At 39.9% G+C, this 26649-nt stretch overlaps 1 protein-coding gene across 1 annotated transcript in view; it reads left to right on the top strand.

Annotated features, from left to right (window-relative positions):
- The window catches only part of DYNC2H1 (dynein cytoplasmic 2 heavy chain 1), an 807725-nt gene that overhangs the window by 54635 nt on the left and 726441 nt on the right, over positions 1–26649 (top strand). Inside the window, exons 14-18 of the mRNA XM_082246437.1 lie at positions 2425–2586; positions 4768–4866; positions 15109–15248; positions 15330–15558; positions 23266–23393. Of these exons, the coding sequence (XP_082102563.1) occupies positions 2425–2586; positions 4768–4866; positions 15109–15248; positions 15330–15558; positions 23266–23393 (758 nt within the window). The remainder of the gene's footprint in view (positions 1–2424; positions 2587–4767; positions 4867–15108; positions 15249–15329; positions 15559–23265; positions 23394–26649) is intronic.

Below are 26649 nucleotides of genomic sequence, written 5' to 3'. Positions count from 1 at the left end.
AACACAGTGGAATAAGGCTAACTTTATCTGCGCATTCTACAAGAATAGGATAACCCACTTCTTTAGGCAGCCTTAGAGATCAACTTATGTATCACAACCTCCAGTATGCCAGGATGAAGCAGCATTTACCTCTCAGTATGAGCCCATGGGCATTAGAGGGAAAGGCCTCAAGGCTGATTGTAATCACTGGCAGGGGCTGCCTATATTCCAAGCTGTGAGTAGCCTCCTTCTCTTAAAGTGGAACTAAACCTATAATGAAAACAAATTACAAGCGGAAAGCTGTTTTTTGTGGGCTCTTTATGTATTGTCTGCAAAAAAGACACGTGTTCCTAAAATTGATGATCATTGGAGTCCTGCAAAGTAAACCTATGAAGAGAGTTAATCTCCTATTAATGTGCCAGGAGGGTGTAGTCAAAATATCTTTTAAAAAACCTCATATACAGAAAAGGGGAAAAGACAAATGCGCACCCAAAAAAGTTACCTCTACAAAATGTATTACGCATATGGCAAGCAAAAAAATAAATGAGCATCACACTTCCTGAGTCCCCCCACTACTCCTCCCCCACCCTGCCTTAACTACCTCCCCTACTAAACCCTCCCAGTACCACTCCCCAAAATAAACCCCAACAGAAAGGAGGGGTGCAGCACCCACCCCAATGAAGGCCCCCTAACCTACCCGTGATGCCACCTGCACAGGTAATAGTTACTGTCCTGCCAGAACCCTAATAAGACCAGCACCCCACCTTAAATCCACAATTGTTGAATAGGGCTCTAGACCAAAGCACGGTAAGGACTGACAGAACCCACACCTGTTTACCTTTCTCAAAAACACTGTGTGACTAAACTGTCACAATATCATTCAAAGAAGCCCAGTATACCGGTCATACAGTCAGTCAAGTCCTAATCTATGTTTCAGGAACAACAATGGTCTGGATGTAAATGGATGGATGGATGTATTGCACAAATAAGTATGCTGGAATGGGCAAGGTCTATAGATCAGAAGGAGGCTGCAAACCCAAATGTTGGTAATTCCCATGCGCTTGTATGACAGGCTGGAAATGATTCACAGTGCTGAAGAGATGGCTGATCGGCCCGAAACAACATGAAACAGCCAGTTGCAATGATAGAGAAATATGTGGAATGTTCTCTTGCTAGATAGCAATGGATCCTGTTTGCCAGGCTGGGTACAATATGATGTAGACTCCCACAAAAAGCTTAAAGTCTGGCCTACATAGGAGGGTAGGTCCCGTGCTGACTGGGTAACACACCCCCCTAGATACTCATGTAGCCAATATGTCCTATGTAGAGCAGAGTGGGGTCTCTAGTACTCATAGCCCTTCACCAATCAGTCTGGCTTCCCAATGTGATGAAACCAGCAGGCGAGCCGCTCCCCATGTAGTGCATATCACTCACAGCAGGCAAGAAATCCACACCATCATCCACGAGCTGATCTGGGCTGCAGCGGGTCCAGCCACATCACTCCAGTTACGGCACAGGTAGATCAGATGTAAAACCTTGGTCCTGGTAGAACATGCGGTGGCTGGGAATGTTGGGGGCCCGTCCCTACGTCTACATGTTTCATTCCACCCATCGGAACGTCGTCAGGACGTACTAAGCAGTAAGCTGTCGCTAGGGTAAGAATAGGGCTAACTTCCCAACCTCTTCTCAAATTAAAGTGACCTATGCATGATAATCAAAAACAGCCCACCTAATGTGCATTTGCGAGTACTGCTAGCTAAGCTACACCAGTTATATGTCATGCGGTGTTCATGCAGGGTGGGGGAGGAGTAGTGGGGGGACTCAGGAAGTGTTATGTTCATTTAATTTTTTCATGACCTATGCGTAATACATTTTGTAGAGCTAACTCATTTGGGTGTGCATTTGTCTTTTCCCCTTTTTTGTTTTTGAGTTTGTTCCTGCAAAAAAGACACATACCTGGTTTCTTGCCATCTTCTTTTGAATGTACACTGAGCTGCGCGTGCTCAGCTAAGTGTCCAATCCTGACACACTCTAGCTCTGCCGGAATGACTGTCTCCCGAATGCATGCGCAGCATCATTTCATCTCCCGCTGACCAGTCAATAGGCCAAAAACCTGAAACGTCCATATTTAGGTCTAACAAACTTTTTAGTGGGATGATCAGAAGCGGTAACCCAAGAAAAAAAAAAATATTTGTAAAATGTTTTTGCAAGTAATTTGTGTAATTTAGAATGGGGTACCAGAATCAGTATTATCAGTGCTGTAATACATGGATTTTAGATCGGCACCAGGACCTCTGACTCAGAAGTTTAAATGAAATCTACCAAAATTGATTTCTGCGATTTGTTGCTTATCCTTCAAGACATATACACCGTTTTTGTGTTTATTTGTGCGTCGTTTTTCTCTTCTTCCTTCTGAGATGTAATAATGTTCATGCTTTCTGACAGAACTCCAGGGCAAATACTAATGAAAAGGATAATAAGGCACATATAACATGGGACAGTCCTAAAGAGCTGCAAAGTTATATTGAGAAGCTCCAGAGTGCAGCTGAACAGTTATCCACTGAGAACAGGAAACTCCGGAAAAAGCACTTTGACTTCTGTGAGAAGGTAAACTGTGACTTATGATTGGCAGGAAGAGAGAGGTCGCGCAAACACCTCATCAGTACTTTGGTACATTTAGTATTCGCTGATGACTGGTAACAAATTTAAATCAAAGTGTTTTCTATTGCTGAAATAAATATAATAAAAAAACTATTTTCTGCAAAGAAAAAAATGAAATAAAGGGTGTGTTTGTAATACAAGAAAATAAATGGAGGTACCACATCCCTAGTCTGTATATAATCTATACTGGGAAAGATATCCCAAAGGGTGAAACCAACAGCTAAACCTGAGGTGTGCAGGTAAATGCTGGGGTACACAGAAAAGAAGAAAAACAAGAGAAGAAATAAGAAGAGCAAAAGAAAAAAATGGGAGGAAGGAAACGGGGAAAGGGAGAGGGATGGGAAAAGCAAAATGGGGAAAATAAAAGAAAAGGACTGGGAAGGGGAGCTGAAAAGGGCAGGAATGGGGAAAGGTGGGACAGAGAACTGTAGGATAAAGAAGAATAGGAGGAAAAATGGGAGGGCTGGTGGGACTTTTAAGGTACCAGATAATTCAAAATAATAAGGACATAATTAAAAACTAAGAAAGTTTATTGACATGACATCTTTAAAACCAAAGACCAACAATGTGACATCGATACAACATATATGTTTTTGGACATATACAAATACAAAAGAAAGGGGCAAATACATAAAACATAAGGCTGTAAATGAATGATACGGATGAATACGTCCAATGATTGACATCAGACCAATCCCGACATGTTTCACGGGCAACAAAGCTCTTTCAGGGGAATGAGAATATATCAATATATCAATCTATAATGCCTGTATAATACAACAACAGTAAACATTAGTTTTTGAATCAAATACATATATGTATAACAACAAATATAGGTTGCATGCCACCATAGAGTATCGAGTCGCATCCGAGACCACCACCAAGAACAGACCCACTCGTGAACCAATTGGATAGAAGTGCTCCCCAAGAGAAACGTCTCACCCGCGGATGTGGAGGGGCATATGAAGCAGGATAAAGATGTAGGCTACGAAAACCTTTATCATCTAAAAAAATGGAAGAAAGTGAAGGGAAACTATATATTTGACTAGTGTATGTACCTCATTTAATGTGTATAGTAGACCCGTTTGTATGGTCAGGATAAACACGGTTAAAGACAGGAGGGCTCAGGTTTGGCGGCCAAGTTGGAACCAACACGCAGGGCAATGAACTGTTAAGGTAAAAAATACAAGGGACGTATACCTGTACGCTGAACTAGTCATCGCTCCCACACTTCCAGAAGTGTCTGATTGCTGGTCCCTCACCAAGTGCCATGGTTTAATCTGTTGGACCCCATGTCACTTCTTTTCTTTTATTGAAACTGCAATATTAATGCTTACTTTAACTAAGATTTTGCACTTGTGTACCTTGCTTAAATCCGTTGCTTAAGGGCCAGTTTACACCAAAGAAACGTAGCCTGGATGCGTTCCAGATGCTTTTCTGCATGCACATTTTTGGTGCGTTTTTGATGCAGTCCAGTGCATTTTTCCCCCTCTTTTTTTCTTCACCTTAAATAAGTATGTTTGGTTTTCAGTGCATTTTACAGTGTTCCAGTACAGTCCAGTGCAGAAAAAATGCAGCATGTTCTACTTTTTTGTTTGTTTCTGGAACTGCAAGCACTGGTGTGAACTATGCTATTGAAAACCATATAACCTACTATCTATGCATTTTTGATGCACAAAAAAAAAAAAAATCACACTGGACTGCATGTGGTGTGAACTGGCCTTAAATAAACCAACATGGTGACCACTTACATCATCACTAACTGACCATCCAGGTTCCTGTGGAAGTACCAAAATACAGGAAGTAATCTTCTGTGCTCCACATATCCCAGCATTTGTTGAACCTTTGGAAACTTGCTTCCACCCACTCTTCCCCTGCATCCCGTCCACTTTTTGACCGATTGGTGGATATACTGGGCAGTTTTGACAGTCACTTGCTCACCACTTGCTCACCTAAGCAGCTCTGAACGGGAGAGTAATATGCTCATCTTTTGGGTGACACATGGGGTAAGCTGGCAATACCCAGTAAGCAAGCATGATTTTGCCAGCTGGTTAGAATGTAGTAGGACATCATTTTGGTTGTATTGATCATAAGAAAAATTATCTGAGTGTCACTTTTTTTATGCAGGTTGTTGCTCTTATGAATGTCGATTTACTCCGTCAACAACAGCGATGGAAAGATGGCCTTGTGGAAATACGCACCGTTTTCTCTGATCTTGAATATCGGGTAGGGCAACTGTCTCCTACGCATGAAAACTAAAGCAACATAAGTCATTAAAAGTATTTCATAAGCAAAACCTTAAAAGTGACCGTCATTAAAATGTAAAAACCTCAAACGAACATACTTGCAAAAGAAGTGTCTAAATACTCGCCTTTTCCACTGCTGTAATTAGAATGCCTCTCTGTTCATGAAAAAAAAAAAAAAAAAAAAATCCCCTGGCTTCCCCTGGGAAAACAAAACTTTGGAGAGTGACAATTTTCCTTGGTCTCCTGCATCACTCAGTGGTTTCTTTTAGCAGCTTCCATGTCCCTACAGGATACAGGAGAAATGTGGATGTCTGTAGGATGAATCGCTGAGTGCTGTTCAAGACCTAGGAGATCGGCACTCGTAGAAGTGTGATTTAGGAATGTGAGGGAATGTAAGGGCAGCTTGTATTTGGAAGAAGCAGAATGTACTGTAAGCTGCTGCAGGCATCTATACCTCTAGGTGCCAGAAATTTACTGTATACCTGTCACCTGTTTTTGTGTGTTTTGTTTTTAGATTCTGGGAGTCAAAAATAGAGAGAAAGGAATAGCCTATTACGTTGTAAAATATCGAATAACAAAACCATTTTTTTCCTGTGTTATTCACCTTTAATCCAAAGATTACGCCATGCGGTACTTTTGTTCTGCCAATAGTTGTCCTCATTCTAAGTGCCAGCATCATTCAGCCAACTTTCTTTTTTTTTTTTTCACAGAAAAAAGAAAGCACATTCAAAAATAAGTGAATTGTTAGTTTAAATTGACCAGAGTAGAAATAAACGAGAAGGACCAACGGTGTCCATTATGTAAAACAAGTATAACTTTTGGTCACAATAATATTTTCTTACAACCAGTAATAAACTTCTATAGTATGTTATTCTAAGAACCAATAGGTAACTTATAGAATGATGTGTAGTATGTGTCAAAAAATAAATTACTATTACAATTAAATTTATTATATGTTAGGGGGGAAGATAAGTAGAGTTAGAAGAATAGAAATAGGTAGTGGCAAGTAAGATGGAGTAAAAATTTATATATGGATAATGCTGAAGAAAATAAGGGTAGAAAGTGTTGCTAGATTATTATTATTTATTGTTTAATTAGCATTCAAACATGGACCTCTTAGTAGGGGTATAGCATTCTACAGCAGTCCGTAAGAATCAATCCATTGGGTCTCGGATTTTCAGGAATAGGAGAAGCTTATTTTAGTGAATTCCTTTGAGAACTTAAAGATAAACCATGGGGACCAGGTCTTGAAGAATCGTTCAACTCTATCATTAGACTGGGCTAATGGCTCTTCCATTTTACAAATGTCTAAAACTCTGTGTAATCAGTCCTGTATAGACAGGGAGTGAGTAGATTTCCAAATGCAGGTATGAGAGACTAAGCAGTGTTTTAAAAGATGCTTTGTTAGGGAGTTTTTTTTATTTCTTGAGAGGAGAATTTGTGATATGCAGCAGGCACAGAGGAGCATTAAGCTCCATTCTAGTGTTGGTAATAAAATCAATTCTTGAATTAGGACATAAGGAGTAATGTACCAGTGAGTTAACAGTTTGTATGCGGTTTCTTGCGTTTTGGTAATTAATGGGCATTTATGGGACAGTACACAAGCTGTCTTCCATCGTTTCTCTGTTAAGTCCACTTGCAGGGCGTGTGACAATTGCATTCTGTACCTCTCCGTTGCACTTCGAATCCATGAAAAAGATATGGATGTCACTCTTTCCACCTGTTCAGCTTTCATGCAAACCGACTCCAACTCAGTTAATTATCTGGCAAAATAATTTTTGCGAAGTCTGTTAGTCTTCTAGCTATGTACCTGAAAATACATGCACAAAGGTAGCCGTACAAGACTGAAATCTTGTTTCAGAGCAAGAAGATCTTTGACCTTGCCTGATTGAAACATTTGCCTGTTAGTAGTGGTTTGTCCCAATTGAAAGTGTGGACAAAACAGTTCTCTAAGCCTGGAGGGAAGTCCAGGCTGTTTTAGGAGGAGTGATGGGGCTCCAGGAAGAGGATATTTTTGTCTTTTTTGCCAGGAGGTGAAAAATTGCTAGAGTGTTCCCTATCAGGGGGTGCATTTTATGAGAATTAGGATAACAATCCCAAGGGATCCAGGGGGAAAATTGTAAAGCCATCGAGCTGAGGTCTGGTTCCAGTGAAAACCAATCTTTGAACTTACCATGGCAGTGCCAGTCCACTATTCTTGTAATGTGAGAAGCATAATAATAAGTCATAAACTCTGGAAGGCCCATACCGCTCTGTTCTTTAGATGTAGTTAGTAAATGGAATTTATTTCTAGGTTTTTTTATGTGCCCAGATAAATTTAAGTTGGATGGAACAGAGGGATCTGAAGAAACTTTGTGGTATTTTGATGTGTTTGTAGAAGTACCTTCGGTAGCGCCATCATTTTGGTGATGGCGGCTCGACCAAACCAAGAAAATTGTTTGCAGTGCCAATTCTTCAGGTCTCTCTCAGTGGTTTTGAGCACTAGGGGGTAAATTGTGTCCATAGATTGTTGACAAGGTGTGAGGTCAGCCATATCCCTAAATATTTAAGTGCAGAATGGTCCCATTTGAATGGGCAAGTTGCTTGGATGTTGTTTAGGACAATTGCAGGTAATGGCCTCCGACTTTGAGTAGTTTATTTTAAGATTTGAAATGTTTCCATAGTGGGTAAATGTGTGTACTAGATTAGGTATTGTAGTGTGTGGATTCGTCATGAAGAATAGTAAGTCATCAGCATAGGCTGCAATTTTAAGCTCCCTGTCTGGGACTCTGAATCCTTCAATGTCTGTCATTGCATTCATTCTCCTTATGAATGGTTCCAATATAAGAATGCATAACAGGGATGAAAGTGGGTAACCCTGTCTAGAGCCATTGGAAATAATTACTCTCTTCGACAAGGGCATGACATGTACTTGGAGGTTAAATGAAGATCTGATATAGGATAAAGAAGTAATAGATACAATACAAGAATTAAAACCATATTTCCTGTTAAATGAGTCCCAGTGATCCATGTCAACATGTGTGGACCTAGTCCAATAAATTTACAGGTTTCCAGCATAAAGTTCCAAGTCAACCGATCAAAAGTCTTCTCCCTGTCTGTGGACAGGAGAAGGCCCTTGATGTTTCATGTAGAAGCTGTATTGATCAGGTTGAGTGTTTTAGTAACATTGTCTTCTGCTTCTCTACCTGGCATGAAACCGGCCTGTTCAGGACTGATAGGATTAGGGAGAAGTGGTCTCAGCCTGGTTGCTATCTATCATTTCCGCCGGTATCTTCACATCTAAATTTAAAATTGAGATAGGGCGGTAGCTGGAGCATTCCTTATTCGGCTTGGGGATAACCGTGATATATGCTGATTGAAATTCGAAAGGAATTTCTCTTGGGTCAGACCGAGAGTTTAGTGCTTTTAAGAGAGGGTCAGTCTATATATTCTCAAAGGTCTTGTAGTATGTAGATGTGAACCCGTCTGGACTCAGGCTTTTGCCAGATTTTAGTTTGGCGATAGCGTGTTGAATTTCGTTTTTTTTCTGTGGGTCTATCCAAAGGTATGGTATCAAGTTTATCTAGAATAGGAATATTACTTGTGGTTAAGTAATCGTGAATAATTTGCAAGCTGTTTCCTGATAGACCTTTCGGTTTGTGGTGTTGTGGTAGGTTGTATAGTTTAGTATTCATGGAAATAACTGGCAATTTTTTCTGTAGTCACATCTAACGTCCCATCTTTATTTTTGATACCTGTGATGTTATGAGCGTTGTTGATCTTTTATTTATTTATTTTTATTTAAACTTTTTTTTTTTCCAAATATAAAACGGAGAGGAAGATACAATTCACATCATAGAGAAAAGAAAAATACACATTTAGATTAGAAAATATACTTCTTTTCCCCTCTTCCTGTCTAATCTCCATTTCCTTTTTCCCACCCTAATTGCGCTGCCTATTCTACCTCCTCTCAGTTCCTTGTCTGTCCTCCCCTTCTTCTATCATTTCAGCATAATCCTTCGTTTTTTTAAATTGCATCCATCTACCCTATATACTAGTGAATCTTTCTGCTTGGTCCTCATCCCTACTGCTAAAGAATTTCATTATATAATATTCCTTTTAAACCATACTTTAACTGTAGATTTTTCTCTTTGCTGCATTTATTGCATATGGAACTACTGTGCATTTATATTGTTTTTTTGGTTTTATCTATATTGTGAAATAAGCAGTACCATGGGTCGTCTAAAATTTATATTCCGTTATTATCCTTGTATACAGCTGTACCTCTTGCCAGTATTCCCAAATCTTCTTACAATCCCACCATGTGCCATGGTACCTTTTTGAGTACATCCCCTCCAACACAGGGGGGACTTATCTAGTTGGTATTTTTGCGCCTTATCTAGTGTAATATACCATCTTGCCAGGCATTTATAATTTGTTTCTATCGTGTTTATATCCACTGCTAACTCGTGTAGAGCTTTTATTACTCTATTTACTTGAAATTCTGTCAAACGTGTCCCTGACTCCTTTTCCCATTTTTCGATGAATGGAAGTATTTTTGGTTCTTCCAACATCGGAAGTATGTTGTATACCTAGGATATTTTATGTTTAGTTTTTGCCTGTGAATTACATAATTTTTCTATTGGATTCAAATTCTCCTCAGATCTAATTGTTTGCGGTAATGATGCTACAATATGTTTTAATTGTAAATACCTCCATACATCTAATAATATCAACCTTTTTTTTGTGTTTCAGATCTTGATATGTATAACTTTTTAACTTTTTTTTTTTTGTTATGTTCTAATTGTGCTTTTTTAATACATTCCCCAAAACGTGCCCTATTTCCTGGTAATAAAAAAAAAAAAAAAATAGTTTCTTCCTAGTAAAATTAGTGGCGAAATTATATTCCCATTTTGTTTGTCTATAAATCGTGTCCCACACCTTAAAAACAATTCTAGTCATTTTGTGTGTATTTCCTTCACAAATCCTATATTTTTGTGGTATCCAGATATTTTTATTTAATTGAGTTCCACTTAGTGTATTTTCTATCCTCACCCAACTTTAATTATTTTTTATATTAGACTATTCTATCATTCGTGTCAATATTCTAGTATTGTAATATTGTTTAATATCTGGTACTGCTAATCCATCCTGTGCTTTACTTTTACTTAACGCCGAGAATTGTACTCTAAGCTTTTTCTTTTGCCATATATATATTTTAATATCATTATCTTTATTATTTGAAAGAATCTTTGAGGCAAGGAAATTGGTAACATCTGAAACTTATACAAAATTTTTGGAAGTATTACCATCTTTATCATATTTATGCATCCCACCCATGATGAGGGTCTTCTTGATATTTTTTTTTAATTTCAGTTTTTATCTCATTTAACAGAGGGATGTAATTTGCTTGATATAGATTCCCGAGGTAATTTAGTCCCCCCCCCCCCCCCCATGTAAAAGGGAATTCCTTCTGTAATGCTAGCTTTTCTTCTTTTCACAGATTTATATTCAAGACTACCAATTTTACAGGGTCAATCTTTAAATTTGACAGTTCTCCTCCATATATTTTCAGTTCCTTTATTAAATTTGGGAGCGTAAATCTGGGGTTAGATAACACCGGACATCTTGTGCATAAAGTGCAACTTTGTGTTCTTCCTCTCCTATCATCACCCCCCCCCCATATGTCCCTACTATTTCGTATGATAGCCAAAAGTGGCTCCAACGACATCACATATTATAAGGGTGATAGGGGACATCCCTGTCTTGTTCCATTATACATTTCAAAGGGTAATGATAGATTCCCATTTACTTTTACTGATGCTGTGGGGTAATTATATAAGGTTTTAATCTTCTGGACTATTTTAGGGCCTATTCCTAGATGTACAACTGTGTCTATCATAAATTCCCAGTCAACCCTGACAAAAGCCTTTTTGACCTCTATTAACAGAAATATGCTTGGGGATCTACAGTTCTTTATTTTGTGCCATAGTAGTAGTGTTCTTACCCCATTGTCTTTGCCTTCCCTGCCTGGGATAAATCCAGTGTGATCTGTATAGATCCATCTCGCAATTACTTCTTTTAATCTAGTGGCTAAAATTTTTGCATATAACTTTGTATCAGTATTTACCGACGCTATTGGTCTATAATTTGAACACAAAGTTGCATCCTTCCCTTCTTGAGGTATAATTGTAATATATGCCTGCAATGTTTCTTTCCTTATCTCCCTTCCCTCTCCTAATTTATTCATATAGCTACATATTTTTGGTATTAGTTGTTCCCCAAATGTTTTATAGTATAGCACCGTGAATCCATCCGGTCCCGGGCTCTTTCCTGTCGCTGTACTCTTTATAGCTGCTCTGATTTCTTCTTGCGTTATTGGTTCCTCCAACTCTAACCGTTTTTCTGGTGCTATTTTGGGTAAATCTGATTCCTTTAAGTATTATTGTATATTTTGTTTCCTTCTTAACTCTTTATCTTGTGGTTCTTTTTGCCTCACTGAATATAACGAACTGTAATAACTATGGAAAACTTTAGAGATATCTGCTGTCGTATATACTGTTTCTCCTTTACTGTTTTTCATTTTCTCTTTATAGTTTATTGATTTATTTTTATTTTTTAAATAATCTTGCTAGGTATTTCCCTGGCTTGTTTCCCCATTGGTACCTACCTTTAGCCATTCTATTGAATACACGTATGGTCTCCTGTTCCATTAGATCTTTCAGTTTATCTCTGTTGCATCTCTGGGTCTGTTTTTTTTTTTATGTATCTGCTCCAGTTCATATATTTTTTCAAAAGCCTTTCCATATTATTAGATCTTGCCTTTTTTTTTTTTAAATAATAGATATCAATAGGCCCCTTGCATAGGCTTCATGTGTCTCCCAAATTCTTGCTTCTGATACTCCCGGGGACTCATTTAACAGGGAATATTATTTTAATTTTTGTATTTTATCTATTACCTCTTATCCTATATCAGCTCTTCACTTAACGTCCAAGTACATGTCCTGGTCTGAGTACCGGTGAATTTAATCTTCGCCATTACTGGCGCATGGTCTTATATTGATGTTATTTTTATATATGTTTTCTCTACAGAGTCTAACAATTTATTTTCCACCATTATATAATCTATCTTTGAGTATGTCCTGTGCACAGGGGAGTAGAATGTATAGTCCCTTGCCCAGGGATGTTGGGCCCGCCATACATCTACCAGTTGGCAATGGTATAATTTCTTCATTGTCCTTTAATTGAGGGTTTCCATTCCCTAATGCACTTGACGTACTATCTATCTGTGGATCCATGCAAAAGTTCAAATCTCCTGCAAGAATTAATTCATCCTTTTTGGACGTCCATTAGTTTCCCTAAAATTTCCTTTAAATGCCCTTTCGGGTTTTTATTCAGGCTATATATGTGTACTCTCTGTCCCTTGCAAATTCCCTTTTTAAAAACAAAAATCGTCCCTCCAGGTCTACTTTCCTTTCTTTTCTAAAGTGAACTTTACCTCTTTTGCAAACCCTATTGCAACACCTTTTGATCTTTTAATGGGTGAGTCATCATAATACCATGTTGGATAGTATTTTGAATACAATTTAATGTTAGTATCCTGTATCAAATGGGTCTCCTGTAGGAATATAATACAGGCAGCATACCGTTTTAACTTCTCTTAATACCTTGTACTTTTTTTCTGGGGTATTCAACCCTTTTACATTATAAAAAAAATTTAATGTCATATTATCTTACCCTCTCCTTCTTCCCTTATTCCCCTCTCTCCCCTCTCTCTTCTATTGCCATCCAATGGTAAACTCAGATTTCTGGAACTCTGGAGAGAACCATGAAGAAGGAGCTCATGCCAAAGGAGAGGGGGAGACAAGCGACAGGCATTCCAAGTGCTAGGCATCCTAAGTTCTTTCCACCCACCCCCCCCTCATTTCTTTTCTCATCTACCCCCTCCCCTCCCTCTTCCATCCCTCTTCCCATCCCTCCTCCATCCCTTCCCTACCCACCCAATACCAATGATCTTTGATGTAGATATTTTAAGCAACTCCTGGTCCTCTAGCAGGTTAATTTTATTCCTGTTGGTATCCTCTTACCCCCCTGCTCTTCTTCTTTTGGGGTTATGCTCTCCTGGGGGCTACTCCCTCTGCTTTTGGGGAGAGAGTGCAAAGCCAGCCAGACTTCCAGGTTTTCCATCCATTTTTTTCATCTTAAATTTATCCCTCCCATTTCCCTCCCATTTCTCTCTCTACCCCCCCCCTCCGGTTTAGCAAAGTCCCTACACTCTTTTTTTTCACTTTTTTTAGTCCAATACTCTTTTTAAACTTGCGTTTCAGTTTCTATTCCTAAAGATGAGTTGCCACTGATCTTCTTCCCCAGAGTTCCCTTGGTCCTGGGGGCTGTCTTACCCAGTATATCTATTATAGGAATGTCTAACTTCTTACAGAAGACTGGCAATTCCTCCGGAAATCTCAGCTTTGCTGTACGTCCATCCTTCCAGCCTACTAAACATGCAGGGAAGCCCCAAATGTATCATATATCATGCGTTTTCATCAGCTCCAGGAGGTGTTTCAGATTTCTTCTTCTTCTTAATATCTCTTGTCCTATATCTGGAAAAATGTGAAGATTTTCACCTTATTTTACTGGTGGCTTCCCCTTCATATTTCCCCAAATTTGTGTTTTTTCTTCATACTTTTGAAATCTTACGATAATATCTCTTGGGGTTTCTGCTGACATTACATTTGGTCTTCTAATCCTATGTACCCTTTCAATCTTTATCTGTTCTGTTTCTTCTCTTCCTTTTATTGGGTTAAAAAATTCTATAATTTTTCCTATTAGATCTTCTCCATGTATATGTTCTGGTAGGCCACGGATTCTCAGAGTTTTTCCTTCTGTTTCGATTTTCTTGATCTTCCAGTTTGTTTGCTCCCTTTGCTCAATTTTTTAAGACTTTCATTTCTTCCTTTAGTTAATTTATTAAGTGTGTTTTCCAATGCTGCAAACATGAACTAATAGATACGTTTTTAGGTCGGGTATGGCTGCAGAAAACGTTGACTTGATGTCTGCTGCAAACCCTGACATGTCTGCATAGGTGAGGGGGTGGTCGGAGCACCAAGTCTCCCTACCTGTGTCTTCAGAAGCTGATTGGGATTCCTCACTGAAGACCTTGTGTTGTGACTGTGCCATTTTGCCGCCTGCAATGTTGCCACGGGCTGAAGACTGTGTTTGGAAATGTCTGATATATTTCTTGCTGTAGAAACGTCTGAATTAAGGCTAGATCTAGTGTGGGGTGGGAGGTGGGTCAGTCTGCCCATTGCAGAGGTGAAGGTCGCAGGATATGTTGAGAGCTGGGAGACCGCCGGAGCTCCTCCTAATTTGCTGCCATTCCAACCGTGTGCCATGCCACGCCCCCCCCCTCCCCAGCCAACTTCCTTTTTAGCTTGGGTCATCCTGGATCCACTTCTGCCTGTGATTGAATGTTGAAAAGAGAAGCAGCACATGGATAAGCTATTCTCTCTGTTACTCTTCTTTCTCTTCCTATCCACATACTACTTGTTTGCACATGAACTGTCTGGCTCCTTGTATTGCTTCTTCCTCCCACACTCCAGACCTTAAGTACAGGGACTGCAGGAGGCTGATACCAGGAACTTAACACTACTTGCAAGTAAAAGTTACAAAGTCTTTTTTTTTTTTTGGATAGAGGGGAGAGGGATTAGCACAACTGTCAGGTTTTTATTGCAGTCTGTGTCCACATAGGGAGATTCTCACTCTCCTATTTGTCCTTTTTACAGTTCTTTTCGAAGGTGAAAGTAAATGAAAATCACAATGCTTGGGTTGTCCCCAGTAAAGCAATGAGTGGAAATCTTGCAATGAGTACGTTAGTTCTGGTGACCTGGGGGGGGGGGGGGACTCAAGGGTGTCCCCTAATTTGCAGGTATTTCCTCTCCCTTTCTGTTCTGGCTATGGTGAAGGTAAATCTCCCCAATGGGACACAGATGGCAAGAAAAAAATCTGACCAGGGTATAATCCTCCCTTATTCTATCCAAAATGAATAAAAAATTTTGCTCAGTTATAAAAATAAAATGATTTCAGAGCTTCATTAATTTGTGCTTAGAATGCAGCTTTAACTCAAATGTCCTTTAGATTGGACTATATATATACAGTATGTATGTAAACATTTTCTCACTGTTCTCATGCATGAAGCTGTTTTTGATTGTATTTTTTTTCTTCAATTTGCTATTTTGGGTTTCAGGGGATGCGTTCGAGTGACATGAAGGCCTGGCGCCAACACTGGGATCATCAGCTTTACAAGGCTCTCGAGCATCAGTATCAAATGGGCCTGGAGGCACTTAACGAAAATCTCCCAGAAATTACCATTGATCTGACCTTTAAGTAAGAAACATTTTGTGTCTTGAAATAAATGCAGAATAGCACAAACATCAGCTTATGGTACTGATGGCTGATCTATTGCAGGCAAGGAAGATTACAGTTTAAACCTCCCTACGAAGAAATCCGAGCCAAATATTACCGAGATATGAAAAGGTTCATTTCTATTCCAAACCAGTTCCGGGGCCTGAGCGAGACCGGCGAAGAGCCAATTTTTACTGCAATGCCTGACAGGAATGCTAATGGCCTCATCACCGTGTTCAGTAAAGCAGAGGATTTGTTCCGAAGGTTATCTGCAGTCATGGATCGATTTAAGGTGCGCTCTGCATTTCAATAGGGTTATGTCTGGTATTTAAGGTTGAGCTATACTCTACTGCAGTGTCTTTTGCTGAGAGCAAATGGTAATAGGTACTCTTCCTTTGTAGCTGTGGTCCCTGACCTGCAGTGTCTTTTTGTTGGGAACAAAAAGTAATAGGTTTGTAGCAGAGGCCCATGACCTCTCTGGTGAGACAGCAAATATCAAGTAAGGGACAGCCACTGACTGCTTTTATTGAAGTTGTCCTTTAAAACATCACCACATCATCACAACCCTCCCCCCCACTGTGTAAGCTCACTAACTAAATATTTATCCCTAGCAACACTTCATAGATCTTCACTGTGTGCCTCTGCCTGCCACCACAGAGCCTTTGCTTAAGCAGGCCCTGGCCACGTCTTGCTTTTACTGCCCTGTTCATGAATGCCCCTCACTCTCTTTACTCCGTACTCATGGAGGCAACGGCCATCCAGAGGAATACAGCCTCAGCTGTAGGAATGAATGGAGTGCGCACCCCACATAGACTGGAGGTGCAGGACATAGCCAACACTTTTTCCTGCAAACTATCATGCAGGGTCACGCAGGTAAGATCTCCATTGCGAGGCTAAAGGTAAGGATTTAGGTATGTGATTTACACCTGGGTGGTGACGTTGAAAGACTGCTTCTATAGTAATGGAGTAGATCTTTACAATTTGTGATTTTAAGTTAGCTTATTCTGTTTTCAAAGAATAAGCCATCAAAGAGCCAATGCTATCCAGGAAATGGCGCTGCTGGGGAAAAAAGTAAATTCCTTAATTTAAAAAATTAATTTTTTTACACAATTCTTTGACCACTACTGTTGTGTGTGTGTGTGTGTGTGTGTGTGTACACATGTATGTAATGTGTGGCTATGCTCAGTTATGGGTAAGGTTAGGCTGTACTACATATTTGAAAAAGGTAAAAGTGATACAATATTATTATCCATGCGAGTATTCACTACCAATCAAGTAGAAAATTGGTGAAATATCCATGTTTGAAAAAAAAACAAAAAAAAAAACAAAAAAAAAAAAAACAATGACAGACTCCAATGCAAAAATATATACAGTGGGTACGGAAAGTATTCAGACCCCCTTAAATTTTTCACTCTTTGTTATATTGCAGCCATTTGCTAAAATCATTTAAGTTCATTCTTCTTCCTCATGAATGTACACATAGCACCCCATACTGACAGAAAAACACAGAATTGTTGACATTGTTGCAGATTTATTAAAAAAGAAAAACTGAAATATCACATGGTCCTAAGTATTCAGACCCTTTGCTGTGACACTCATATATTTAACTCAGGTGCTTTCCATTTCTTCTGATCGTCCTTGAGATGGTTCTACACCTTCATTTGAGTCCAGCTGTGTTTGATTATACTGATTGGACTTGATTAGGAAAGCCACACACCTGTCTATATAAGAGCTTCCAGATCACAATGCATGTCAGAGCAAATGAGAATCATGAGGTCAAAGGAACTGCCTGAAGAGCTGAGAGACAGAATTGTGGCAAGGCACAGATCTGGCCAAGGTTACAAAAAGATTTCTGCTGCACTTAAGGTTCCAAAGAGCACAGTGGCCTCCATAATCGTCAAATGGAAGACGTTTGGGATGACCAGAACCCTTCCTAGAGCTGGCCGTCCGGCCAAACTGAGCTATCGGGGGAGAAGAGCCTTGGTGAGAAAGGTAAAGAAGAACCCAAAGATCACTGTGGCTGAGCTCCAGAGATGCAGTCAGGAGATGGTAGAAAGTCAACCATCACTGCAGCCCTCCACCAGTCGGGGCTTTATGGCAGAGTGGCCCGACGGAAGCCCCTCCTCCGTGTAAGACACATGAAAGCCCGCATGGAGTTTGCTAAAAAACACCTGAAGGACTCCAAGATGGTGAGAAATAAGATTCTCTGGTCTGATGAGACCAAAATAGAACTTTTTGGCATTAATTGTAAGCGGTATGTGTGCAGAAAACCAGGCACTGCTCATCACCTCTCCAATACAGTCCGAACAGTGAAGCATGGTGGTGGCAGCATCATGCTGTGGGGGTGTTTTTCAGCTGCAGGGACAGGACGACTGGTTGCAATCAAGGGAAAGATGAATGCGGCCAAGAACAGGGATATCCTGGACAAAAACCTTCTCCAGAGTGCTCTGGACCTCAGACTGGGCCGAAGGTTTACCTTCCAACAAGACAATGACCCTAAGCACACAGCTAAAATAACGAAGGAGTGGCTTCACAACAACTCCGTGACTGTTCTTGAATGGCCCAGCCAGAGCCCTGACTTAAACCCAATTGAGCATCTCTGGAGAGACCTAAAAATGGCTGTCCACCAACGTTTACCATCCAACCTGACAGAACTGGAGAGGATCTGCAAGGAGGAATGGCAGAGGATCCCCAAATCCAGGTGTGAAAGACTTGTTGCATCTTTCCCAAAAAGACTCCTGGCTGTATTAGATCAAAAGGGGGCTTCTGCTAAATACTGAGCAAAGGGTCTGAATACTTAGGACCATGTGATATTTCAGTTTTTCTTTTTTAATAAATCTGCAACAATGTCAACAATTCTGTGTTTTTCTGTCAGTATGGGGTGCTATGTGTACATTCATGAGGAAGAATGAACTTAAATGATTTTAGCAAATGGCTGCAATATAACAAAGAGTGAAAAATTTAAGGGGGTCTGAATACTTTCCGTACCCACTGTATGTGGGAAAGAACACTCGCGCCAAATATTAATGAGTGGTGGGATTGCTGCTGTGGATAACCCCTTGGGGTGAAGATGCAACGATATAGTAATAAATGATATTACTCACTGCGCATATCCCTATTGGAAGAACACTGTGTTAAAGAAATGTAGTTTATATAATGTGTTGGTGCATCCACTATGCGTAATTGGATTGCTGCTGTTGACAACCCAAAGGTATAGTGTAGGATATTGGTAATGTATAAAATATTACCCACAGCGCATGTCCTGTTAAAATAAATAGTATGGTGAGACAATATGTGGTCTCTTGATGCCTCTGTTGAATATTGTGCACTTTTGCTTATCTGTGGACTAAATTAAAGTGCAAGTGCTGTGTTAATGTGACTTAACAATCAGTGCAGCAAATTAGTATATATACACATAAATATGATCCAATATTACTGAAAAGTAAAAAATTGCAAAGATATCATACTAAAATCTTAAGTGCAATGATGTGCACACTGTGCAAAGTAAAAGTAGTTCAAAAAGTTATAAGGTGCAGAAAGTGATGTACATATAGTCCAAATAAATTGTGATGGTTATCCCAACTGGGTAAGCTAGCTTCAATGACGATATTCCAAATTAGCACTTTGTGCAATAGTGGTGTCACCCTCCGGGCTCCTGTGTTTGGTGTGATAAAAAAGGCAAACTCACCAGATGGTGTTGACCCCCAATACCTTACGTTAAGTGGGTCAATAAGGCTTGTAGGTAGATGTCCATCGGGGGTCCTAGCCGTCCGTGCCCAGCCGGTCCTGGATCCTCCTGCAATGTAGCAGCAGATCCCTCAGTCTCTCCTTGGCCAAACAGTTCTTATCAAATGCAAAATGCTCACTTGCTCCAGAAGTATTACATCCTCATTAGTTAAATGAGGGAGGTGCACTGCTCCCTTCCTGGCTAGTGAGATTTTGCAAAGTTTCTGGCAGCAAAGGAGCAACATTCTAGGAACAAATTAGTGCTTTCCCTAGTGATCCTGTTGCTAGTTAGTTTTTAGTAACTCCTCTCCAGGGCACGTTGGAATGCCTCTGCAGAAAATGGCAATACTGCATTAAATTCACTGCAGGCAAAATAGGGTATATTAAAAATAATAATAATATAATCAGCGTGAAGTTATGATTTGTTTAGTGCCCTTTGTATTATTTTAAAACCTTGTTTGGCCCACACTTTTTTTAATATTTAGTATAGATGTACGTATAGATGTAGTATAGATGTACGTTAAGTAGCACTTTCTAAAATATGCTGGTTTACTGTGGGTTAAATTCAACAAGAACAAGAAGCAACAGTTCGAACAGGACATGGAACAACTGACTGGTTCAAAATTGAGAAAGGAGTGTGAGAAGGATGTATATTGTCACCTTACTTATTGAACTTATGGGCAAAATACATCATGCAAAATGCCAGGATCGACCAATCACAAGCCGGAGTTAAGAATGCAGAGAGAAATATCAACAACCTGAGATATGCAGACGATACCATGGATTAATGGCAGAAAGTGAAGAAGAACTAAATGGTCTCTTAATGAAGGTGAAAGATGAGAGTGCAAAAGCTGGCCTGAAATTGAACATTAAGAAAACTAAGATCATGGCAATCGGTCCCATCACTCCTTAGCAAAAAGGAGGAGAGGAAATGGAAGCCATCACAGATTTTATCTTAGGCTCTAAGATCACAGCAGACGGTGACTGTAGCCATGAAATTAGGAGATGTTTGCTCCTTGGAAGGAAAACAATGGCAAACATAGACAACATTATAAAAAGCAGAGACATCACCCTACTGAGAAAGTGCCGTATAGTCAAAGATATGGTATTCCCAGTAGTAAGATAGGGCTGTTAAAGCTGGACCATAAGGAAGGCTGAACGTAGAGAAAGAATTGATGCTTTTGAACTATGATGTTGGAGAATACTCTTGAAAGTCCTTTGGACAGCAAGGAGATCAAACCAGTCAATCCTGAAGGAAATCAACCCTGAATATTCAATGGAAGGACAGATTCTGAAGCTAAAACTCAAATACTTTTGCAACCTAATGCGAAAAGAGGTCTCATTGGAAAAGACCCTGATGCTGGGAAACGTGGAAGGAAAAAGGAGAAGAGGATGACCGAAAACATGATGGATAGATGGCATCAGCGAAACAACAATGAACATGAAGTTGAGCAAGCTCCTTTAGGCAGTGGGGGACAGAATAGCCTGGCACGCTATGGTCCATGAGGTCACGAAGAGTCGGACATGACTAAATGACTGAACAGCAACAAGTCCAACAAGGTGCATACCACCCTGTGGACTTCTCTCTTTAATTTACAGTATATATGACAGTTTTATGCAGTGCTGGGAATACAGCTAGCACTATACTCCTAGATCTCTGACAGGAGAGACACGGCCTTCTCATACAGCTCACGTCTCCCCACTGCTGCTCAGTCACAGAAGGCTTTGTGTTTTGTGAATGGGTTCACACAATACAAGCGCTCTGTGATTGGGCAGGAGGAGGGGCAGAGTAGATGCATAGAATTTTGCAGCTGAGATCAGAAGGCCCAGTGTTGGAGAGCTAGAAGCGTTGTGATAGCTTTGCTCTCAGCACTCAGTTAAATAAAACATTGTAAATAAAGATATGGGTCCACAAGTTGGACCCCTAGCAGTCCAGAACATTTGAGAAAGTGGCTGAACTCCTAGAGTTCAGCATTTAAATGCATTATTACACAGAAGCTGTAACAGAAATCAGAATATAACGAATGGTACTGTCATTATCTATGCAAACTATTTCTGCAGATATAGTGCCTTTTTTAGTGCATGAGAGATGGATATACCAACACCAGATGTTCAATCTTCTGTAATTCTCTGTAATTAGATTACTTTATTATTTCAGTCTACATAAGAAGAGTTTGGTTTTAGAGGTATTTGATGCTCTGGGATTTTTCAGAGACTCACGGTGGTGGTAATATCTACATTACAAAGGAATTTTTTCACAGATGAACTATACTTTATGCCGTCAGATGTAGATGACAGTGTTATTATTTTGATGATTAATATTAGAAGTTCCCCCAACAGGTCATGCTTTTAGCATTTTCCTCACCTTGCAGAAACTGTAATTAGCAACACTGACTTTGTAATTATTATGGCTGTTAGAAAGCCTCAAAGCACGACTTGTTAAGATATCTTGTTCCCCGAAATCTGGCAAATATTGCTTAGGGGGAGCCACGGGGGAAAACGGTATACAGTATACCTGGATGATAATGAATAAATAAGTCTTGGCAATGTTTTTCAGTCTTTTCCTCAAACCCCGGCATGTCCGCTCACCGAAATGCAGCGTAAGCACCTGGGAGGGTATACTCAAAATGTAAATCGTTGGTGTGACTTTAGTAGACATTTGGAAAGCACCAAGTCAGTGAATCAAATGTATCTCTTCCTCCTAGATTGTAAGCTCTAAAGAGCAGGGTCCTCTGATACCTCTTGTTTTGAATTGTGTTGTAACTGTACTGTCTGCCCTCATGTTGTAAAGTGCTGCCCAAACTATTGGTGCTATATAAATCTTGTATAATAATAATATTAATAATAATAATAATAATAATAATAATAATGGAAATACATTGTAGAGTATGAAGATATTTTACCAAAACAACTGGATAAAGTTCTTGGAAAAGATAAAGTACATCTCCATATTATTTATTTTTTTACTTCTTCCTACTCTATCTCATCTCTGCTTCTTTTTTACACGTTATTATTAATATACAGTGAACCTGGCAACCCTGGAAATCTTTAAACCTCTGTTAGGATAGGAAGTCCTAACAGTACAAGTGATAATGAAATCAGCCCGAAACAGCACAGACAGGGTTTATTGTGGCAAACACAACTCCCAGCCCCCCTTCTAGACAGGGAGAATTAAATAAGATTTTTCAGTTCCAGAGTATTCAGAAAAGAGCATTTTAAAAGGTAAGCTTATTTTAAACATTTCTGCAGGAACTGCTTTACACTTATGGCTGTCAGTGTTGCCCCTCTAAAAAGCAATCTGCAGTGGATCAATTTTCAGAAGCATTTGACAGGCAGCTCAGAGATGCGATATGCCTCCTTCCGGACACCTGTTTTAACCTTTAAAAGACCATGGCCCTTGAATGGTTCGCGTTTGGCAGCAATATTGCCTGCCAAACACTGCCTACGGTATAATTTGTGCCGCAAAGCAATACAGCCGGAGCATGTGTGCCCATCCCCTCCAGGCCACCATGTTAGGTTGTGAAGTGATTAAAACCATGAATCTATTACCCATTTTTACCACCCCCCCCCGGCCGCAAGTAGGCGTTATCCTGACTTGACTACAAAAGAAGAGCTATACTTTAATAGTTCATTTAAAGTGATTCTAAAGTCTCAGTTTTTTTTTTTTTTTTTTTTTACTATAAAAATAATACACATTTTATACTTGCCTGCTCTGTTGCAGTGAATTTGCACAGAGCAACCTGGTTCCTCCTCTTCTCGGATTCCTCTAATGTGATCCTGGCCCCTCCCTCCTGTTCAATGCCCCCACAGAAAGCAGCTTGCTGTGGAGGCACCTGAGCGGAGTCACAGCTCCCGGTGTCTATTCAGACATGTAACCCTGACCCCGTCCCTCTCCCCTGATAGGCTAGCTGACTTTGTTTGACAGCAGCCAGAGCCAATGGTGCAGCTGCTGTGTCCCAGCCAACCAGGAAGGAGAATCTCGGACGGCTTAGACACTCATGGACATCGCTGGACAGAGAGGGACCTCAGGGAAGTGTTGTGGGGTCTTATGCACACAGAAGGCCTTTTAGCATAATGCATTAAGATAAAAAAAAAAAAAAAAAAACCTTCTGCCTTTACAACTCTATTAAAGGTATTTATTTAGGGAATTTCTTTGTGTGTGTGTGTGTGTGTGTGCGCAAATCTGGATGTTGCAGATATGTTTTAAGGTAAAGTGTGCAGCACAAGGCCCCCAAGGCAAGCTGACTTTTAACTGTTTTGCATTTGTTGGCAGGAATGGATAGTAATTGGTCAAGTAGATGTGGATGCCCTGATTGAAAAACATTTACGCGATATTCATGACTGGGAGAAAAACTTTAAGGCCCTTAAAGTGAGAGGAAAAGAAGCTGAACGACTACCTAGGTATTTTATTCTTCTGCATCTCTTTTTATAATACTGCTCCACCAATGGATATCTAAAAATAAAACACTAAAAAGACTAGAGTTTCCTTTTTAAACTGTCTGAACTGTGTACTTCACAAATGCAACCAGCTGCTTTTTAGTTTCAAGCACATTTTTAGACAAATGAAGAGATATAGAAAGGAAAGTCATTTGTAGGACCTGTGCCACCTGCTGAAATTCTAATTTGTAGTTATCTACTTTTTTCTGTTGTTTTACACAATATAGCCAACAGTATGTGGACACCCCTCCTCCAAATTATTGAGGTCAAATGTTTCCAGTGAAGGATACCGTTAATGCTACAGCATGCAAAGACATTTTAGACCATCGTTTACTTCAGTCATTGTGGCAAGAATTTGGGGTGCCTTTTGACATGTAATGACAACACAAGCACAATTCATATTTGTAGTGTTTCTGAAACGCATGGCAAAGCGCACATTTTCTGTGTGGTTTGCCATGCATTTAGAAACGCACCGATGTAAATGGAGCCTCATTGTTCTTGTGTAAATGCACTAATTTCACTTTCAGGCCCCATTCATACCTAAAGTGTTTTTTTGTTTTTCGGTTTTCCAGTGACACACATGGGGCAACCGATTGACTTCAGTGGGCTGCGCTACACGGGGCAAAGTAGCTCATGGGACATTGTGGTGTGGTGCGAGTTGCATGTTTTTTACTGCGTTTGTCACCTTGTCATGTTTTTTTATGTGCAAAATGTGTGTTTGCTTCTGTGTTTTGTGTAATGTTACCAATCAATAACACTGAGAGCACAACTAAGTCATTTTAGGTGTATAAAAAGGTGGCCTCATTGTTCTTGTGTAAATGCACTAATTTCACTTTCAGGCCCCATTCATACCTAAAGTGTTTTTTTGTTTTTCGGTTTTCCAGTGACACACATGGGGCAACCGATTGACTTCAGTGGGCTGCGCTACACGGGGCAAAGTAGCTCATGGGACATTGTGGTGTGGTGCGAGTGGCATGTTTTTTACTGGTCTGTGAGTTTGTCTTTGTATGGCCAGCTTAAAGTTAAAGCTAAACCCAGGACCCTGCGTTCACTATATCTGGACTCCCACAGTACACAGAACATTAAATCTCTTTTCTCATTCACAGTATATAGCAGTCTTGTGCTTTCTATCAGTGCCAGGTTAACCACTTCAATACAGGGAGTGCAGAATTATTAGGCAAATGAGTATTTTGACCACATCATCCTCTTTATGCATGTTGTCTTACTCCAAGCTGTATAGGCTCGAAAGCCTACTACCAATTAAGCATATTAGGTGATGTGCATCTCTGTAATGAGAAGGGATGTGGTCTAATGACATCAACACCCTATATCAGGTGTGCATAATTATTAGGCAACTTCCTTTCCTTGGGCAAAATGGGTCAAAAGAAGGACTTGACAGGCTCAGAAAAGTCAAAAATAGTGAGATATCTTGCAGAGGGATGCAGCACTCTTAAAATTGCAAAGCTTCTGAAGCATGATCATCGAACAATCAAGCATTTGATTCAAAATAGTCAACAGGGTCGCAAGAAGCGTGTGGAAAAACCAAGGCGCAAAATAACAGCCCATGAACTGAGAAAAGTCAAGCGTGCAGCTGCCAAGATGCCACTTGCCACCAGTTTGGCCATATTTCAGAGCTGCAACATCACTGGAGTGCCCAAAAGCACAAGGTGTGCAATACTCAGAGACATGGCCAAGGTAAGAAAGGCTGAAAGACGACCACCACTGAACAAGACACACAAGCTGAAACGTCAAGACTGGGCCAAGAAATATCTCAAGACTGATTTTTCAAAGGTTTTATGGACTGATGAAATGAGAGTGAGTCTTGATGGGCCAGATGGATGGGCCCGTGGCTGGATTGGTAAAGGGCAGAGAGCTCCAGTCCGACTCAGACGCCAGCAAGGTGGAGGTGGAGTACTGGTTTGGGCTGGTATCATCAAAGATGAGCTTGTGGGGCCTTTTCGGGTTGAGGATGGAGTCAAGCTCAACTCCCAGTCCTACTGCCAGTTTCTGGAAGACACCTTCTTCAAGCAGTGGTACAGGAAGAAGTCTGCATCCTTCAAGAAAAACATGATTTTCATGCAGGACAATTCTCCATCACACGAGTCCAAGTACTCCACAGCGTGGCTGGCAAGAAAGGGTATAAAAGAAGAAAAGCTAATGACGTGGCCTCCTTGTTCACCTGATCTGAACCCCATTGAGAACCTGTGGTCCATCATCAAATGTGAGATTTACAAGGAGGGAAAACAGTACACCTCTCTGAACAGTGTCTGGGAGGCTGTGGTTGCTGCTGCACGCAGTGTTGATGGTGAACAGATCAAAACACTGACAGAATCCATGGATGGCAGGCTTTTGAGTGTCCTTGCAAAGAAAGGTGGCTATATTGGTCACTGATTTGTTTTTGTTGTGTTTTTGAATGTCAGAAATGTATATTTGTGAATGTTGAGATGTTATATTGGTTTCACTGGTAAAAATAAATAATTGAAATGGGTATACTGTATATTTGATTTTTGTTAAGTTGCCTTATAATTATGCACAGTAATAGTCACCTGCACACACAGATATCCCCCTAAAATAGCTAAAACTAAAAAACAAACTAAAAACTACTTCCAAAAATAGTCAGCTTTGATATTAATGAGTTTTTTGGGTTCATTGAGAACATGGTTGTTGTTCAATAATAAAATTAATCCTCAAAAATACTCATTTGCCTAATAATTCTGCACTCCCTGTACAAGGCACTTATACCTTCTTCCTGCCATACCAATTTTCAGCTTTCAGTGCTCTCTCACACTTTGAATGACAATTACAGGCTACACTGTACCCAAACAAAATTTTTATCTTTTTCACACAAATAGAGCTGTCTTTTTGTGGTATTTAATCACCACTGGGATTTTTATTTTTTGTGATATAAGCAAAATAAAAAGCAAACATTTTAAAAAAACACTTTGTTTTTTTTTAGTTTCTAATATAAAATTTTACAAATAAGTATTTATTCTTCCTAAATTTGGGCCAACATTTTTACTGCTACATATGTTTGGTAAAAATAGCCCAAATAAGTGTATATTATTTAGTCTGTGTGAAAGTTAGAGTCTACAAGTTATGGTGCTTATCATTGATCACACCTGATTTACTGACGGCCTATCTCATTTCTTGAGACACTAACAAGCCAGGACAGTACAAATACCCCCCAAATTACCCCTTTTTTGAAAAAAGACCATCCAAA

This window comes from Pelophylax lessonae (genome assembly GCF_965119305.1).
Source record: "Pelophylax lessonae genome assembly, chromosome: 2".
In the NCBI taxonomy this organism is placed as follows: domain Eukaryota; kingdom Metazoa; phylum Chordata; class Amphibia; order Anura; family Ranidae; genus Pelophylax; species Pelophylax lessonae.
Note: the sequence above shows the minus strand (reverse complement) of the source record. Positions and strands in the feature narration are given on the sequence as shown.